This window comes from Motacilla alba, chromosome 4 (assembly GCF_015832195.1).
Source record: "Motacilla alba alba isolate MOTALB_02 chromosome 4, Motacilla_alba_V1.0_pri, whole genome shotgun sequence".
Lineage (NCBI taxonomy): Eukaryota > Metazoa > Chordata > Aves > Passeriformes > Motacillidae > Motacilla > Motacilla alba.
The window spans coordinates 21,619,861-21,638,509 of NC_052019.1; the positions used below are offsets into that span (position 1 = coordinate 21,619,861).

Sequence of the window (18,649 nt, forward strand, 5' to 3'; positions counted from 1 at the left end):
AATTTAAAATGAAAAATCAAGTTTAACATATTTTCTATTCATGCTCTACAATTCAAATGTTTTTGCTTTTAAACTACCATTGATTTAATTAGTAATGTGATTATTAACATATGGAACAGTATAAAATATGGTATTGCCTTATGAATTTCATTTCAGCAAATAAATTTAATAGAACTGCAACCATAAAAAGCTTAGCTGAAATACACTCATACAGTATATGTCTTTATATTAGAGCACGTTTAATATATTCTTAAGGTTGGCATTCAAATGCTGCTTCAATTCTTTTCACATTTTATTATCTTGTTTCAAACATTAAATCACAAAAGTTATTTCTTCCTGCTGCACAAGAAACCTTTACACACAGGAGAGATCAGTATTCAGCAATAATGGCTTCTCAAAGGTTTTAAGCTAACAATAGCACTTTATTATTTGTGCAAAGGCCCCTGGCCTAACTGAAAAAGATAATTATCAATATTACCTTAGCTATTGCTGAAGTCCATTTTCTTTGCGAATGTGCAGTTTCAGCTCCAAACAGAAAAACACGTTCTGACAGTAAGTATATTTCAAATGCAAAGATGTCCCTAAAGCAAGTAAGAGAAGAAACTGTATTTAGTCTCCAAAAGAATAGACATACTAGTGGTTTCTTTCACTATTTTTTCATTCTTTCATACATATGGAATGGAACCCATCTGCATTTTTTCTCCAATATTACAAGTAGGGCCTAGCTAATAATAAAGCACTTTACAATACATCAGGATCAAAGTACTTTGCAGGTCAATAATACATTTAAAGGCTATGGTGTAATAGTTTTTTTAATAATTACAAAATGTATTAAAATGCTTCCATATAGTTATTGAAAATGCATAGGGAATTTTTTGCTTTTGCAAGCTCATGTCATTTGATCAAACACATTTTTTGTGATGCATTCAAAAGATTTTTTGTATGTTTAATACAAGCTGAACAACCAGTTGAGTGGGAAGTTGTAAACAAGTTGAAATGTTGGTTCATAGGGACTTTTGAATGTCATTTGGTCTCATCTCCTGCTCAAAGAGGGATTGTCACAATGAGAAGCCTTGAAAACAGCCAAGGATGGAGAGTACTATTCTTGTCACCAACCTTTTCCTGCCCTCCACCTGCCCTTTTAACTGAAGAGGCTTTTCCTGTCAGACAGCCTGAACGTGTTGGGGTGAAATGAGTGGTCACTGTGTAACACCTGCCATTACCAAGACCAGCAGGAATACTTTGAAGTTGCTGTAGCTCAAGAAACTCTTAAAGGTTTACTTAAGGGAGGTTCTTGAGTATTTTTCCTTTTTAAAATCATACCACTATTTCAGCAGATGAACCCTGTTTGTTCAATTTTTAATGGACAAATAAGAAGAAAATGCAGATCAGTTTAAATGTGGAATTTGGGAAGTAAATATGGTGCTTAAGTTAGGGTTGGTCACTCTTAAATTTACAAATTATGTTCACCAATTTATAGTATGACTTTGTCTGTGACCTTTTGTTAGATGCCAAATAGATGGAGTACGCTTTTTTGTTTCAATGCTGAAGACTGAGATTTGTCTAAATGTGGAGAACTGAGCATGAGTCACTTCTATAATTTTCAATAGCCACTTTGAAAATTATATAAACACTTAGTTGTGACTAACAGAATAGGCATTTTTAAGGACCTGCTGTTTCACTACATGAAATGTCAAATCTAAGTAAAGTTTCTCACAAAACTCCTCAATCACAGGTAAAGCACAACAGGAAGTTAGTTATTTCCAAAGAGTGAAGTATTCAGCCAACATGTTTTTTAATTTAGTTATTAACATAAAATGGAACCATCTGGAAATGCAACAAACAATAGGTTAGATTTGAACACAAAAGAAAAAAGTGATTTTTTTTTTCTTTTTTTCTGAGTACCACAGAGCTACTGCAGAATAGTGAAGGTCACTTCTCTGTATTTGATAGCGTATTGAGACATCACCATGTTTCGGGATCTCTCTCCCCTGTACTAGTCTAAGTTCTTTATTCCCATTATGTTTTTCAGAAGCTTACTGAATAGACTATTTTCTTTGCTGAAATTTTTGTTTTGTAACTAAAAGCATTACAGTATTATACTATAGAAAGTTATTTTTATTTTAGGTGCATATACATAGATTCAAAAATAAAGTGTTATGGAGTCGGTTAGACAAACACAAAGCATATTTTAAATAAAAATGTTGCACTAAAGAAATAGAGTATCACTGTAATCAGATTTAGATCACTCTCCATGTGATGTTTTTCATGTACAAATGGGATGTGAGAGGGTTATAAAAGAAAAAACAAGACCACCCCATCCTCCCATTCAGAAAAAAAAAAAAAAAGCTGGTTTCTTCCAATTAAAAATGTTCATCAGTTCCACTGCTGTCCTCAGCTTCAGAATAAAGAATGGATGTCAAAAACCAATACCTCTGTGACCAAATCCAGAAGCATTGTGGAGCGCTCTAGTGTGCTGCATTAGAAGGAAGAAGCAAAGCGAGAATTTTGGCTTGAGGCAGAGGTCAATCCCAGAAAGAAAAATGAGCATTAATTCTTCAAGTTATCATCATGTAACCTTTCAAGCACCGAGATTATTCATTACAGATTTAAAAAGAAACATACGTATCTAATTTAAGCTGCCCTTTTAAATTAATATTATATTTTTATTCTATCAGTATAAAAAAATCCCTAACTATCACATAGCACTAATTTCTTGAAGTCAAATAAAACCAGCTTTTTTTCTAAATTGTCCATTCAAAATTCAAGAAAAAATGAACAGTTTGTTTACTGAAATATCAATTCAGGAGCTTACCCTCTATTTAAAAAGAAGTCTGACTTGTGTATTACAAGACAGATAACTTCATTGATGTCAATCATACCGTTAGGAGTGGTTGTTTTATCATTTTCATAGTAGCTCAGAAAGCCACTTTCCAAAGTGCACCATCTTTTGTTGCAATCTGTGATTAAAAAAATAATAGAAAGGTCAGATTTTCTTCATTTTTTTTAAATAGGTAAATACAAGATGGAGAAAAAAAGTCAGCAGAGCAACTGCAATGAATTATTTGGTATATTTAATTACAACTAAATGTTTACTCCCTCTTATGACCTAAAATATGAACACAACACATAAGATAGCATGGTAATGTCTATTTGCTGCTGAAAATAGTCACGAGTTCATTCTACCTTATGTCTAGTTCTTAGAACAAAATCTGAGGTCCATCTGTTTCCACTGCTGCAGAGAAGTAGATCATATAAGGAAATACTCTTCTTAATTTCTGCTCTCTAAAAATTCCTATACAGCTGGCAAAGTACTTCTAAAAATTTGGTAAAACAGATCTGGTAAAAAAAATCCACAAAAGTCAAACAAAAATACCCAGGTGTAATTTGAAAATAGTAATTATGTTATCTGGTATTTCATGCTTTTTCTGTTGTTTTCTATGTGGTTTATATAAGTTTTAGAAATATTTTGTACTATTTATTAATATTTCTTTGTATCATGCTATTTGCTACCTAGTACTATCTAGATTCTGTCTAAATACAAATGTTAAGTACTAAAAGAAACATAAGATAAATGGCTTGATAACATATAGGTTAACAGGAGCTGAACACCAAATTTTAAGGTTTTGAATGTTCAGGTTTTTTAAGGTTAGAATGTTTTTGAATGTTTGGAATGTTTTTTAATGTTTGAATGTTTCAAATTTTAAGGTTTGAGTGTTTTTTGTCCCCCAGCTTTTCCTCCCCCATCTTCCAAAACCTATACTACAAAACAGCTCACTACTTCAATATTCATTAAACTCTCAAGGACAATTTTGGAATATTGAAGCTTTTTAAAGGGCTCCATAAATCCTTTTACACTAGAAACGAAAGCAAAAATCAAACTCGAGCCCCTAAACCTCTAAGCTTTACTTTTTGATCCACTACATCAGAATAGCACCAACATTTGAGCTCTCTTCCCGCTGATATCAACAGCTGTTAATTAACAACAACTCTCCTCAAAATGCACGCACCCCTGCTGCAAACACTGATGCCGCTATAATGAGAAGTACACACAGAGTTGGCTCTCTCCTGTACTGAGACAAACATAATGAAAAATGAGGCTGTATTTCCAGGTGTTCCACCTGGTTGGTATAAAACCTTGGTTAATTCACAGCACTGAATGATTTCTTCAGTGTCCTTTTACCATTAGGGCCAAAAGGGTAACAGTTTTCTGTGACAACAAGCACTTAAATTTTTAGCCCTCAGTGCTGAAGGCAAGGCTGTCCACTGCCTCAGAGACTCCTAACACTGAAGAAGAACTTAATTCTAATGATTAAACAACACTACAGGATTCTGAGTTGGTGCCCTATCCACACACACACTAAAAAAAAAAAAAAAAAAAAAAAAAAAAAAGGCCCCAAATTCGTCTAAATCTTGTGAGAAAATGGTGCTCCCCCCCTGGCCTGCAGAGGCCTCAATTAGTTCATGGCAAGTCAGAACTGCTTCAACAGGAGTTCTCTTCTCTAGAACTAGATAGTTAGGTCAGATTTTTCAGGTAACATGACCTTATTTTAATATCTACAGGCAGAGGAGGAAACTGAAATTTTCTCTGCCATATTAATACTCTAACCCTCAAATTACTTCCTAAAGAGAGTGAAAAATAGTATTTCCATTTATTCACAATAATTTGCAATATGAGTATTACTTCATGTTAGTGAGATTTATAAACAGTTCTGGATGTAGTGAAAGAAGAGAAAAAGAAAGATTATATATTTTATGTTTTGAATAGCAAGAAGTCATATTTGTCATACTGCTTCTTAAACATGGCAGAGATAGATTAGAGCCCTAAGGCAAGAGCAGTTTCTCATTCAAAGTTTTTTTTGTTTTTTAAAGGATGTCATTACATCTCCCTCCTTCGTTCCATTTGTCTCCTTGAACTGCAAATGGTCAAGGAAACCTATCTTCCTAGGTATCTGTGAAGAGCCCATCCCAGAAATATCAGTCCTGACAAATCCATGTGTAAGTGAACATCAATACGAAAACAAAGCAAACAAATGCCCACACCCAAAAAAGCAAACAATAGAACATCTACCATCTTCAAGACACAATCACAATTTCAGAGAACAAAACCCGAGCTGAGAGAAATCGGTTCCTTTCCATTTATTGTATGCTCCCTCAAGTAGTAAGTGCCATACTAAGCAACAGACTACAAACTTACAGAGCAGCTTCATTTCTGTCCACTAAAGACTCGAAATGGAAGACAGTCAAAATTTTTTGTCTTGGGGGCTTTCCTCATAAATTTTAAGACATCCTACTAACAACGCTGAGTCGCAGTGCATCTCCCCCAAAAAAGGGCTACAGAAGCCGTTCTGTGAGCCCCTTTAGCTAAATCTTCAATCTATACAGGTATTCAGAAACATGCCATTTCTAATATGCCATTGCATCAGAAGAGATTGCTTTGTATCTGCTCTCCACTTGGCTAAGCACTGACTTCTGGGGTTTTTTTCTAAACTTCTTTATGAACACATACAGATACCCATAGCACAGAAGATCCGGCCTGAACTTAGAGCAAGTCGTAATGAGGTTTGCAGTTAATACATTGTTTCCCAAATAAGCTCAGTGCAATTTCTGAGCAATCCCAGATGAAGTCCTATCCAGCAGCAGTCCTCTATCAAAACAGGCATGTTTGTTAAGAACTGCAAAGTTGCTAAGAAATGCCTGTGATCAGGCATTAGCACAGTTATTACCCAATGCTTTCAAGAATTTGGAGCACGCTAACATACAGATTCTTCAAAAGCATATTTAAACAGGAGTTCTATGCTTTAGTATGCTTTTAATATCCATTAAGAATATTAAAGGCATATGCCATGAGAATATGGACTTAATTATACAAAAATATGTATACACCAGTGCAGGATGCCATGTAAGGATATTAGAAGCAATAAATTCAGTAATAAATCACCACAGATTTTAAAAATCCATGTTACTTGTTTAGATGGAAGAAAAATATAGGAAGACAAATGGAAAGAAAAAGGGAAAAATTATCTGTTAACACCTCTCTCTCAGAAAAAAAGAAAGAAGACTGATATGCACAGGAGGCCATGTATCTCTACTGTGATATACATGCATTATCACCCCTCAAAGCTCAAGTTGTCACAGAGTCATTGTAGATGCTCATTTCTACTTGGAAGATTTTGTAAATTTGCGAGCTTGAGAAATACCCTACTAAAAATTCAGTGCTACTTGTAAATGACTTCTGTAATAGAATAATTTTAGATGAAAATTAATTCTTGGCACTAATCTAAATATAATTAAAGCAAGAAGTGTTTCTGTTTGTTTTTTATTTATCAATTACTGTGTTAACTGAACAATTTTTCAGAAGTTTAGTTTTCTTCCTCTGTCAACTACTGAATGAAGAGATCAAGACAAACAGTATTTTCTTTATCTGAAAGAGGTCTACTGAATCAAAAGAGGACATTTCTTATCAAAGACATTTCATCTCAAAAAAAGTAATGCAAGAAGTTAAAAAGAATAAAATTAATCCAAATCATACATATTCATGTGTTATTCAAATACATAAATTGAAAGTTAAATACCTTCTTTTAATTTCTTCTCTGTGGGAAGCTTAGCCGCATTAGAAGAAACTTTGTACAAGAATTCACAAAGAAAGGTGGAATGTGAAGAATCTTCAGAGAAGCCACTTTCAGAACAAGGATCATAGTTTGGGAAATCTATTCAAAGACAAAGGAGTAAAAAACATGCAGACCTTTAGTTATATCAGTTAAGGCCATTTTTCCACATGTCTAAATGCATGACTGTAAATATGCAGTTGCTCTGCAGTATCTTTACTACAACACTGATAAAACTTACTGGTTTTATTTTTATAATTAGAAAACAGATGCATTAAAAATCTGATTCACATTTGTTACAATGTTGCCATTGTCAACCACTGCTTGCCAAGGTAATATAAAATATGGTTTCCGGATGTACCAAAGTTTGATTTTCATCCGTTGTGTAACATACTTCAACAGAAGGAGATTGCTTCTCTTGAGGGATTATATGGAGTTTACCAGCAACTCTGACAGCAGACAGACAACAATTCTGGGAATCATCATCAACATACACTGTCTCCCTTTCCCTAAAGATAAGAACATGATGGTGCTGCCTTGGCTGGAGGGCCAAAAGTAGAAAAGACAGGGCTAAGACAAGCAAACTTCTATCTCTATAACCTTAGGACCACTTGAGACCATAGGTAGCAAAGAAACTACTTTAGCTACATGTCTGCACCTGACTGAGCTCCACATCCTATGATCCAGTGCATGGCACGGGCCCAAGCAATACTCTGGCAGAAGTTCCGACACTGTGTCTGCCCTTGGAAGCCTTAATTCATTCCTGTGTTTCCCACTAATCCTTTTTCTGTTCAGCCTATGCAGTGTCACTTTGGAGAGTGACACAAGCCAATGGAAAGCTGATCCAGGACTACATCCACATAGCTTTTTTATTTTTTTTTCAGTGTAGAGCTGCATGTGAACTTTCAGCCCCTGATGGTTTCAGATACTGTCCAGCGCTTTTAAAAGAAAAGCTCAGTTGCACCCATGCACCTCAATATATTTACTGATAAGAGCAGCTTTCTGTTTTCAAGAGCCTCATAGCTGCCACACACTGCAAACAGAACTGTTCACTTCCAAGCCAAAGTTTAGCATTTGCTCCAAGCTGCAACAGAAGCATGATGGGAAAAGGAGGTTTCTAGGATAGATCATATTGCAGTTTCAATAAGTGAGTTTTATTTTGGGAGGAGAGTTTGTGAAAAACAGCTAGGTCTGTGTGCAACAGGAGTAGATACCAATTTAAATATTCTTTAAGAAAAGAAAAAGCACTAGATGAATTCTTTAGACATATGTTGAATTTATGTACCTATTTTTTTTTCTGGTAAAAGACTGATAATATTGGCTGAGAAGATGATGGGGTTTTTTTCTGTGCTCTAACTAAGAGTATGAGATCTATGACTTATCACTGTGTTGCCTAAGCCCTAAACATTATGTCTGAGCAAAACAGCAATTTTGTTTGTTTTCAATACACAGTTGAAATTGTGCACTAATAAAATACAGTTAATGCTATCACAACTGCCCCTCTGATATACCACTATTCTTCAAAGCAAAGCCAATTCTGCTTCTGCATTATTTCCTTCTCTTTTTCATAACAAAGAATTAGATAAAAAGAAAAAAATGCATCATACCTGAGAACTTATTATGGTACAGGAATTCCATCTGCAGTCTTTGTCCAGCTTTCTTGGCCAATAAGTATGGGGTGCTGTTAACAGGGTCTCCAGTGGCACACATGGCATCAGCCCCACTGAAGAGCAACATCAGAGTTTCTAGCACATCTTGCTTGACTACAGCAGCACACAGGGCCTTATCATAGAGAAGGAAAACAGAAAGTCTGTTTAAATTAATTACTGGCAACAAATACATGCAACGTAGACGCAAATCCTTTCAACTCTGATATAGCTAGACCATGAACATTGAAAAGTATCAGAAAACAGGAAGTATGGTCTGAATACAGAAAAATATGCAAACAAAAATATCCCAAAATATCAACCCAAACCCAGCAAAAATGTTGCTTTCAGAAATTACACTTGGGAAGGATAATATGAGTAAATACAACTGGAGGGGAAGCTTGCTGTCTATTTGCATCAAACAAAAGAAAGAAGAAAAAGAAAAAAATTTTTCTCCTAAAGAAAAACTCTTACTCTTTCAGACTTCAGAAGTTCAACAAAAGAGATGAGATTAGATTCTTAAACTCTATTCCTGGGACACATATTGAAATTCCTAGGTAGATTTTCGAAAACCAGAATCAGTCAATAAGGCAAGCTACTCTTTTTATTAAGATTTGTTATAAGAGACATTAAGATTATTAATATATATTAAGGTTTTTTTTACTCTTTTTATTAACCTATATCTTGATACTTGTTCATCTTCCTTGAAATTTAAACATATCACCACATCCTAAATCATGAGTCTCCTTTTATTTTTGTATACACAAAGACAAACATGACAAACTAACAAGATAACAGAGAAGACAGTTCAGTAAAAGTTCTAGAATTACTTGGCAATTAATGCCTTATTACACAGTAATTTCATGTCTCTACAGAGAATTTGATCACTTTTCCCAGTATTTAAATGATTATTTGACATATATCCTTCCCCACAAAAACAAACCCTACAATCTCTGTATATCCTTTGAGACAATTTGATTCATGTAATTGAGTGCATTAAATTGCAGAATGCATTAAAACTTTTCTGTATTCATTAACCCCGAAAAATCATGACTCAAACCATCAGATCTTAGAATTCAGTCAAATGGACATAAAACTTTACAGAGACATTGAAAATTTAAGTTCTCCATTTTACAATTCTAAAAATTTGTTATTTTTGTAAAAGTAGAGAACACACATTTTCTATCATTAATTTCAACTTTTTTATTCCCAATAAGCTACAAGCTACTATGTAAGTGTGTTTGAGCTATTTTCACCATTGATAACAATTAATCATCTTCTGTATTTGAATGTTAGATGTCAGACAAACACAGAAGGAAGTAATCTAAAGAAGTGAAGTGGAAATTTGCATCCCTAGACTACGGTTACATTAAAATAAACATCCATCTTTTGATGGCTAAGGAAATCATAGGAAGAACTACAATAACCTTCTTCAAATAAACTAACAGGTAAAACAATAAACTGGGTAGTTATGCAATGACTACTGCAAAGGCTCCTAAATAACCCTTGTACAACTGAGTCAGAATGCTACTCAGGACACTGAATCAATTTCTCACCAGTTTAACAATATGACCAAATTGGACACAGATACAATACAATCCAAAACACAGTATTGGCTTAACCACACTATATTACCTTATTCAATTGTTCCTTGGTTTTGTAGTGGAAAGGTGTTTTTCTGAATTTTCCCTCTTTGTATTTCTGTTTAATGAATGCTATCCTTTTTTCTGCAGGGTCATCAATATGCAATTCTTCATTTGGAGGAAGATTTCCAGCCCAAAAACTGTTTGCCCTCTTATTTCCAATGACAATAAAGAGCTGAATAAGATGCAAGGAATAAATTAGCAAATTAGTATGAAGGATATGAAGGTAGCCTCTAAAAAGTTTTCAGCTGCTAAAAGTTGAAAAAGAAAGTTATTAAAGAAAAGAAAATTTCCTTCAGGAGACTGCAGCTTCTCTCAGTCACTGTCTATGGTCATCTACAAATGAATAATAAAGCCAGCAGCCATCATTTACCATCAACAGCAGCCAAGCTTTACAAGGTTAATCAATTATAACATTTCATTATATATTAGAAAATATTAGTTCAAGTTCAGAGAAGAGTAGCATGTGTTTAAAAAAAAACACTGATGGCTCCAACCCTCTCTATCAGGACTGCTTTTTTACCACCACCACTTTTTAACATCCCAAGCAGCTAAGCTGGTAGTGACAAGTTTCCTCTCTTTTCCCCTTTCTTCATCTTGAGAGCTCTCCAAAAGCATTCAATGTCTTTTCCCCCCAAAATATTAGGTACTCGGAGAAATACTAAGAGAAACTGTACATTTTGTTAGCAAAACAAATATTTGGAATTACACAGAGGTATATGATGCATAGAAACATCAAGTTTACTGTAATAGCACCATATTGTTTAGCAGTTGTATGTTCAGTTTTCTTGTGAGTAAAGCAGTAAATACGTCCCTTTCATACAGTAGGTTTCAAGACAGAAAAAGAGATAGAATATCACAACATACCTCAATAAGTTCATTGCTCCAAATGCTTGCATCCATTTTTAGACTCCGGACCTTTGAATCTCTTGGTCCTAAAGATCTGTGTTGTCCTGAAAATCCAAGAACATTACTTAACTAAGGCACTTAAACAGGGTTTCTCTTCTGCTTAGATAACAAAAAAAAAAACAAAAAAAAACCCAAGTGATGAAGCCAGATTTATTTTACTTGCTATTTTTAAAAAAGGTTGGGTTTGCAATTGAATTATTTAAATAAAAGCATCAAAAATACATCTATTTTTTTTTTAAAGTTAATTTCATTTTGAAGTAATGAATAAAAAAACCAGGCTGTCTCATGTATACTATTTCTGAGATAGTTTGGTCTGAAAGAAAGCCTAGAATTATAATTTCCTTGAATCTACAGCTTAAGCATATATTTCAATATAAAACATGACAACTATATTTTGAGTAGTATCTGAAAAAGCTATCCCTATTGGCAGTAAAATATGTGCAGATGTAAAAAAATTAATACCCAAAATTTATACACTGAAAATTGTTATTCTTTGGCATTAGGCTTGCAAAAGCCATTCCTTTCCCATGAAGCATTAGTGTGTCTTAATTTCCACTAATTGTGACGATGATTCACCGGAGAGAACTCAATCACCACAGACATGTCATTTATGCACAGAAGTGCTTTAGAATAAGGCTGACCTTGGTATTAAAAAAAAAAAAGTTGTTATGCTCACATTTTGTTTCTTAAAACTTCTATGAGAATAACACTTCAAAAATTTAAAAACAAACAAACAAACAAAAAACCCAAAAACAAACAGTCAATTCAAGGACATACATAGATATGCAAATATGACATTTTGTAGAACCACATAGCTTGTCATTAATTACTCTACCTGCACACTTCTTACAAATGACAACACAGAGATTGATGGATGCCCAGTCAGGACCAGGAGCTTTACAGTCAGCGCAGCTCCTGTTGGACTCATTGAACCAAATCTTCTCAGCTACTTCATAATCAGATAGAGTTTCTGCTATTGATTGCTGGAGTGCTTCAATCCAGTCTTTTTTCTCTCTTTCTGACTCTGCTGTAAAGCTGAAACAATAGACTTTTCTGTATTATTGATCTTTATTTTAAAGCCCAATTAAACATGGTCTGTAGCCTCCTCCTTATTTATTACATTTACACCTGAAATCACAGTCAAAAATCTTCCTCCACACAGATATAAATCCTAACATGGAATGCATTATTTTGTATTTTTAAATTCAATTAAACTCCCTTTGTTTTAGTATTGTTTTCAACAAAACCACAGCTAGTATAAGGCGTGTAGCTTTTGTAACATTCATGTAACATCCCTGAGTTAATTTCAATCCTTTTATGTTACCAATTACCAAACTTAAACACTGAACTTTAACAAAAGCATAGAATGACATAAGGAAACGGAGAATTAAATGGAGAATTAAATGAGAATTTAAAGAAGACTGGGAATTAAAAAAACTACTGAGCATTAAAAAAAATATTGAGAATTAAAAAAATACTTGCTTTTCAATTAAATTTATGTTGTTAAAAATTAAATAGTAAAAAAAACATCAACATGGTCATGTCTTAAGAAAAAAAATCAAAGAATTAGCTATCTACCAAGCAGCAACAGATTCAAATAGCTGATCAAGACTATTTTACCTGCAAGCTGACTGAGAATGAAAGTATTTCCTAACATTTAACAATCCCAGGAGAACAAAGAAATTTCCTCCTTCATTACAACATTTCATTAAGAAATTACAATGTTTCATTCATTACCATGTTTCACTAAGAAACACTACAACACTTAACAAAAGGCTTTTATTAGCATGTACCTTCATTTTCTTAAAAATCATTACAAGTCTCAGCTGTCAGCCAAAGTGAAACTTTCAACTACTTTCAACCAAGGATTTCTACAAGGGATAGCACATGAAAGCTTCTTTTCAAATAAAATGCGTAAGACTAAATGGATGCAGCATTATTTCACTATTGAAGTTTATTATTATTTAGGATGAAGTCAATTTGTGAAAGTGGAGGAATTAATTTCTCTTTTTTCTTCCTTTTGCCCTTGCACAGAATGAACAAAGAAGGCTACATAAAAGTACAAACCTGTGGGCATAATATGCCTAGTCAGGAGCTAACAGATGAAGCACACTAAACAAACCAAAGAAAATCCTCCCATTTTTCTAAACATTGCTGAACATCCTTAATAAAAACATTACTTTTTCATGCAAACTAGCTATCGTGCTGCAGTATGAAACCAGTATTTCTTTAGTGCCTCAGTTAATTGCATATTTTGGAAGGTAAATACTCAAATTCTTACCTAAAGCTTTTGTAAGGAGTAATTATTTCAAAAGATTGCTTTGCAGCCCGATCCACTTGTTTTACATTTGCCACATTCATAGGGATTAAAGTGATACCATATCCTGTCTTAAAGTCCTGGGAAAAAGATAATAAAGTTTTAGAAGGTTATCATTAAAGAATAAAATATTTAAAGAAAATATATTTCATCATGGTCCAAACAAAATCAGTAACAAACATCTTTCCCGTAACATATGAGCCACTTCTAATTTATTAATGGATAAACAAACCTCCACTAAATTTTGTCCAACCAATAAGTTTCCAACTAATAAAATGACCTTACTTGATTGTTGGTAGGAGAAAAATGCATGTACAAACTATTAATAAAGGAAAGAATAAAAATAAATTTTAAACAATAGATTGCATTAAAATGTGAATGCAAAATTCTGGAAGGATCTAGCTTAAATCCTGCTTTAGCGTCTAAATGAACTTTACACATCTAAATCCTCCTCACTGACAGCAGTTTTTCTGGCTTTAAAACAGAATGTTTTAACAAATAAAATGTGTATAAAATTCTTTCTTAAACCTTTGGTTCCTCATGCTTCTGATGTAGAACATGATCTAAACATGTCTTTGAAAAAAGGTCCTATACAGCAGCTAAAAATGACAAAGGGTTAGTTGTGATTCAATTATAAGAAAGTATTTTTATCTTAAGTGAAGAAGTGAAATCAGCAAAATTGCTTGGGGTTTCCTTCTGCATGGAAAAATGTACTAAAAAATAACTTTTCTATTGACAAAATTGGGCAATAAAATGTGAGCTCACACTGAGCTCCTGTGAGGGGGCCTCTCAAAAGGTATGGATTTTGCAAAATCAGATTAATACATATGTTATTTCTTATCTATTTGGAATACCATCAGCATTTCCTTCTTTAAATTTATTTATATGTTCATCTCAAGGCAGTCACTTCCACAAGTTTAATTTCTGGAAATATTAGCATACTTCTTCAGAATAGTAAATAAATTAGAAACAAAACCAAGCTGTACCACCCAAGTAAAGAGCCGAAGAGACATATCTTACCATTTGTATGTTCACTGTTACCTCTCACATAACAAGTAGTTGAGTACAGACTGATAAAAATAAAAGCACTGAAGGGTAAAAGCTTTAGAGTTGCCTGCCTCTGAAGAGAGGACTATTTTTCTAGTTAATACATATTTAAACCTGCATCACTGACAAGTTTCTCTTTGTAAGATTCACAAATTATTGAGCACTAAGACCTGCATGGATAACATACTTCACAAAACTCTTTTAATTTTATTTCCCTATTTCAGGTATGAGCAAATAAAACCATCGGTGTAGCCAGGATTGCTAAGGCTACATCTGACAGAAGACACATATGTGTGTGTGTCTATGCATAAGCAGAACTATCAATTGTATCATACAAGGCATTGAATAGAACAATGCCCCAAAAAGATAGTAACATCCATTAAAAGATGAGATTTTTAGAATGACAGAATTCATACGATTTAAATATACTGTGAGATAACTTACTCATGTTTCCTTGCCAGACTTCTTATTAAGAATTTTTGGGTGTTTTTTTACATGCCATTACCTTTGACAGTAGCAGTGGGGAACTAGGTGTGAATTTCAACACAAACCTTTATAAAATGTAGAAACTTTTCAATAACTAACCTATCTTAGCCACTCCTCATATAATTTGTTTTAGAAAATAGACAAAAATAGAAATATTTTTAAATATTTCCCCCTTTCTTCTACCCTCTTATTTTGTAGCCTAGACATTTTTATTCTCTCCCCTCATCTTCAGCCCCCACTCCATTTGCCTATAAATCAAGGGGTTTCATATTGACACACCTGTCTCAGAAGAGAGCAGAGAGTTCTGTTAAGCCTACACAGTCCCTAACTCACCCTCTACAGGAAAACAGTGGGCAGAATAACCTCCTTTTGAGCGTGAACTTGACAGCATCCTCTGTAGCAGTGAAGCATTCTTAACTTCACATCACCAGTGAGAAAAAGAGGAGCATGAAATAGTAAAAAAGAAAAGACTGAAGATAGAAAAATACAAAACCTTAATTTCTATCAGTGAAATGAAAAAAAAAAGAAACCTAACCAAAACAACCCAAAACTACTACCTTTGTAGAATTAAATGGTTTATGCTTCTGAGACGTAAACTGGTCGCAAGTTTCATTTGTTGATTCAAGTATTTCAAATTATTTCCAATAATTTGCCTTAAGAAATCCTCATTTTCAAATGAGAGGTAATAAGCCCATCCTTGAACCTGCACAGTGCAACGCATTCTTTGTTTACTAAATAGCAGTTGAAAAACCACCAGAAGCCATGGTTTAAAGGTGTTCAATATGCTTCTAGGTCCAGATTAAAGTTCACTGAAGCTAAATTATTAACAAAGACAACCAAAATGATAACTACTTTATTGAGCCAGATCAAAGTTCCCTTGTATAGTAGTTTCCCTTTAGGCACTTCCTACTAGTGACAGTCATAAAAATAATGCAAACAAGAAAACGTAGATGCCCATCTCCCCAAAAAAGCTTCCAGCAATCTAAGCACTTAAAATTCCCTAAACAAACAGCTGCAGCAAAGAAAATGATACTCACTAGCCATTGGCAGACACATTCTCAAAGAATCAAAAAGCCCAACAACAACAACATGCTTTAAGGTCTCTGCAGGATCTTAAAAGTTTCCCAAATACTGTTTGTAAAAAAAGGAAGTCCTTCTGTATATGTATATTGCCACCTGGTAACTGGGAATTTTCAGGTTTTTGCCTGAAAACTGAGAATTTCATTACATAAGAGGAAAGAAACACTAACTAAATTTCATTCACCTACTTATTCCATAATGTTCCTTCTTGAAAAGATTTATTCTATATTCCTTTCAGACTCTTTCTTATGCCTTCATATAGCTGGTTGCACCTCCTTTCCTTAGAACAAAATGGAGCAAGCTGCATGGAAGCAACCTGCCACACGAAGATCACTCACAAATATTTACATCTGTGAAAACAGACACCAAACTTTGTTGTACTACATTTAACAATACAGAACCAAGAAAGCACTCTAGAAACAAAGTACATTAATTTGAAAGTCTTTACCTTTAGGTGCAGCACCAACCCTCCAAAATTTGCACACGTGTCCAGTGTCTGAACAATCCCATTAAAGAAAGAATAACTCATTATGATTTACATTCAGCAAGGGCATGAGAACTTACAATACTGAGATCCAGTGTGAGGAATGTAAGAAATGTTAAGAAATTTTAATCTACTTTCCAGAACAGAATATGGTGGCAAATTAAGCAATTTCATTGGTACATTAGCGTGAAGTTATTTCCATAATGGTACAAACAAACTCCTTAAGGTAACCGCACAACACTTGGCATAAACCTGGCTTTGTGAGTGACAGGTACACTAGAATCTAATTTTTCAGTGCTCAGAATTGTATGCTTTCAGGAGTGCAGTCTTCTTCTCTACTTCAGAAAGAGAAGTGGGAATTGGTACAGGGAAGAAAGAAGTGCTCCACTTTGAAAGATGAATTCATTCACTTTGAGTGCACAGAAGGACAATAGGGCTATTCAAGAACTATACAAAAAATATCGACAGCGAAAGCAAGCAGTATCTTTTCAGAATAAGAATTGTCTTGCTTCTACCCATGGAAAGCTCATTGTTTCAGATACACTGAACTGCACTATGCTTTCTGACAAAGGAAGAAAAGTTTAAGATTCAAAAATGCAAAGAGAAAGATGAGGGTTGGGTTTTTTTGGTTTGGTTGTTTTTTTTTTTTTTAGCTTAAATATAGCTACGACTTAAATGCCTATGGTTATACTATCTGTATGAATTCTAAGAAAGGTTGAAAAATGAGTTGGCAATAAGAGCTTTAAAAATAACCCCAAAAATTCTTTATAGATACAATAATAGATAAAAAGTATTCACTAAACAGCACAGTTAACTGAAAGCTAAAAATACTAAGATGAGTACTGGCTTCCTGACTAGCTGTTGCTCCTTCCTGAAGGGTGAATTATTATAATGTGGGAGTGTTGCTGTCATTATCACCCCTGTCTGAAAAAGACATAACTTATGAAAACCTGTCATCTGCATATAAATAATGAAATTATTTAACTTTTATTTCTAAACATACCTTTAACATGTAGATATATGTAGATCTATAAAGTGCCTCTCAGTGTACAAAACTGCCCTCTTTATTATGAATGATCTTTTCATAGGCAAAAGCTGCCCCATGACAGGCTTTACTAACATTTCTTCAATTCCATTTTGGATGAAATTCATGGAGAATCAAAATTAGTCTCATACCTTTTCTAACATACCACCATTGTTTTACAGACACAGAACTAAACACCAATTATAAGGAACACTAAAGTATATATGCATAGAATCATGCAACTATATCTGAACAAGTGAAATTTTCAGAGCTGCTGGACATCTAACTTTCAGTATGTTGTCTTAAAAAGACAGACTTGGGCACCTTTCAGCATGCAAGTCATAAATAAATTTGTAATCAGAGGCTGAATCTTGTGACTCAGTGAACACACTTTCTCCACAAAATGGCACTTCTAAAAATTCTCTTCTGCTACCTAGAAAGGATAATTATTTTTCTTTCTATTTTTTCCCTTCCACTTGGTTTTGTTCCAGTAACACTAGGGCTGGAATTCTTACTGGTTTAGTCAAACCAAAATTCATCTGAACACATGAGTTCTAGAGATGCTGCTCGTGTTCCTCAACATTTACTGTTTCAGGAGTTATTATCATCTCTTTGCATGCACTGTCTTTCATGGATCTAACATTAGCTTCCCAATGTATGAAGTTGATAAAAAAATATTTGCATCAGGAAAACATCTCAGAGAAATGAATCAAAAAAATGCAGCCACAATTACAACTTTACCCATACTCCTCACATAAAAAAAAAAAAAAGTTAACTAACTTAAAATACTGAAATAAAAGAAATACTGAAAATGAAAGGTCAACTAACTACTACTTTCATATTAGAAATATCAATCCATATTTTTATTGCTTTCTTTTTTTGGTAGAGGACTAACTGGATAACAGCAACAGCAGAGAAAAAGGAAAATTGCTGACATGAGTTCAAGAGACTATGTTTCTACATATTCACACATTCATATACACACATAAGTATATACCTTAATATATAAATGTATGTTTGTAGCTTATTTTGAAATAAAAAGAATACAAAAGTACAGAACTCTGAAGTACAGAAATAGCACTGAAATATGTTGGGAACACAGCACTTTTGGAAATTCTGCATCAGCTAAGTATTCTCACTGCACATCAGTTTCCTTCCTGTGTATTAGGAGATCAAGGTGCATTTGCTTTTTTTGTCTTTGGCTATCAGATCTTGAGGACATGCAATATTTAAGAGTGTGCATGTAGATAGACAGATAGATATCTAACAATGATAAGAGGTAACAAATCAAGAACATTAAACTACATATAAAGATATATTTACACACACAAATGTAAATGTATTTGTTTATAAATGCACACTTTTTTGTTTCCTTTTTAACAGCTTTCATACCACCCTAATGCTA

General features: G+C 33.8%; 1 protein-coding gene across 4 annotated transcripts in view; it reads right to left on the reverse strand.

Annotated features, from left to right (window-relative positions):
* The window catches only part of ARAP2 (ArfGAP with RhoGAP domain, ankyrin repeat and PH domain 2), a 123,096-nt gene that overhangs the window by 53,102 nt on the left and 51,345 nt on the right, over nucleotides 1–18,649 (reverse strand). For all 4 annotated transcript variants that reach the window (XM_038135019.1, XM_038135018.1, XM_038135020.1 and 1 more), the window contains exons 10-17: nucleotides 13,088–13,203; nucleotides 11,642–11,841; nucleotides 10,765–10,850; nucleotides 9,890–10,072; nucleotides 8,216–8,390; nucleotides 6,576–6,710; nucleotides 2,816–2,960; nucleotides 479–581 (exon numbers count right to left, since the gene is read on the reverse strand). In XM_038135019.1, coding sequence (XP_037990947.1) covers nucleotides 479–581; nucleotides 2,816–2,960; nucleotides 6,576–6,710; nucleotides 8,216–8,390; nucleotides 9,890–10,072; nucleotides 10,765–10,850; nucleotides 11,642–11,841; nucleotides 13,088–13,203 — 1,143 coding nt within the window. The remainder of the gene's footprint in view (nucleotides 1–478; nucleotides 582–2,815; nucleotides 2,961–6,575; nucleotides 6,711–8,215; nucleotides 8,391–9,889; nucleotides 10,073–10,764; nucleotides 10,851–11,641; nucleotides 11,842–13,087; nucleotides 13,204–18,649) is intronic.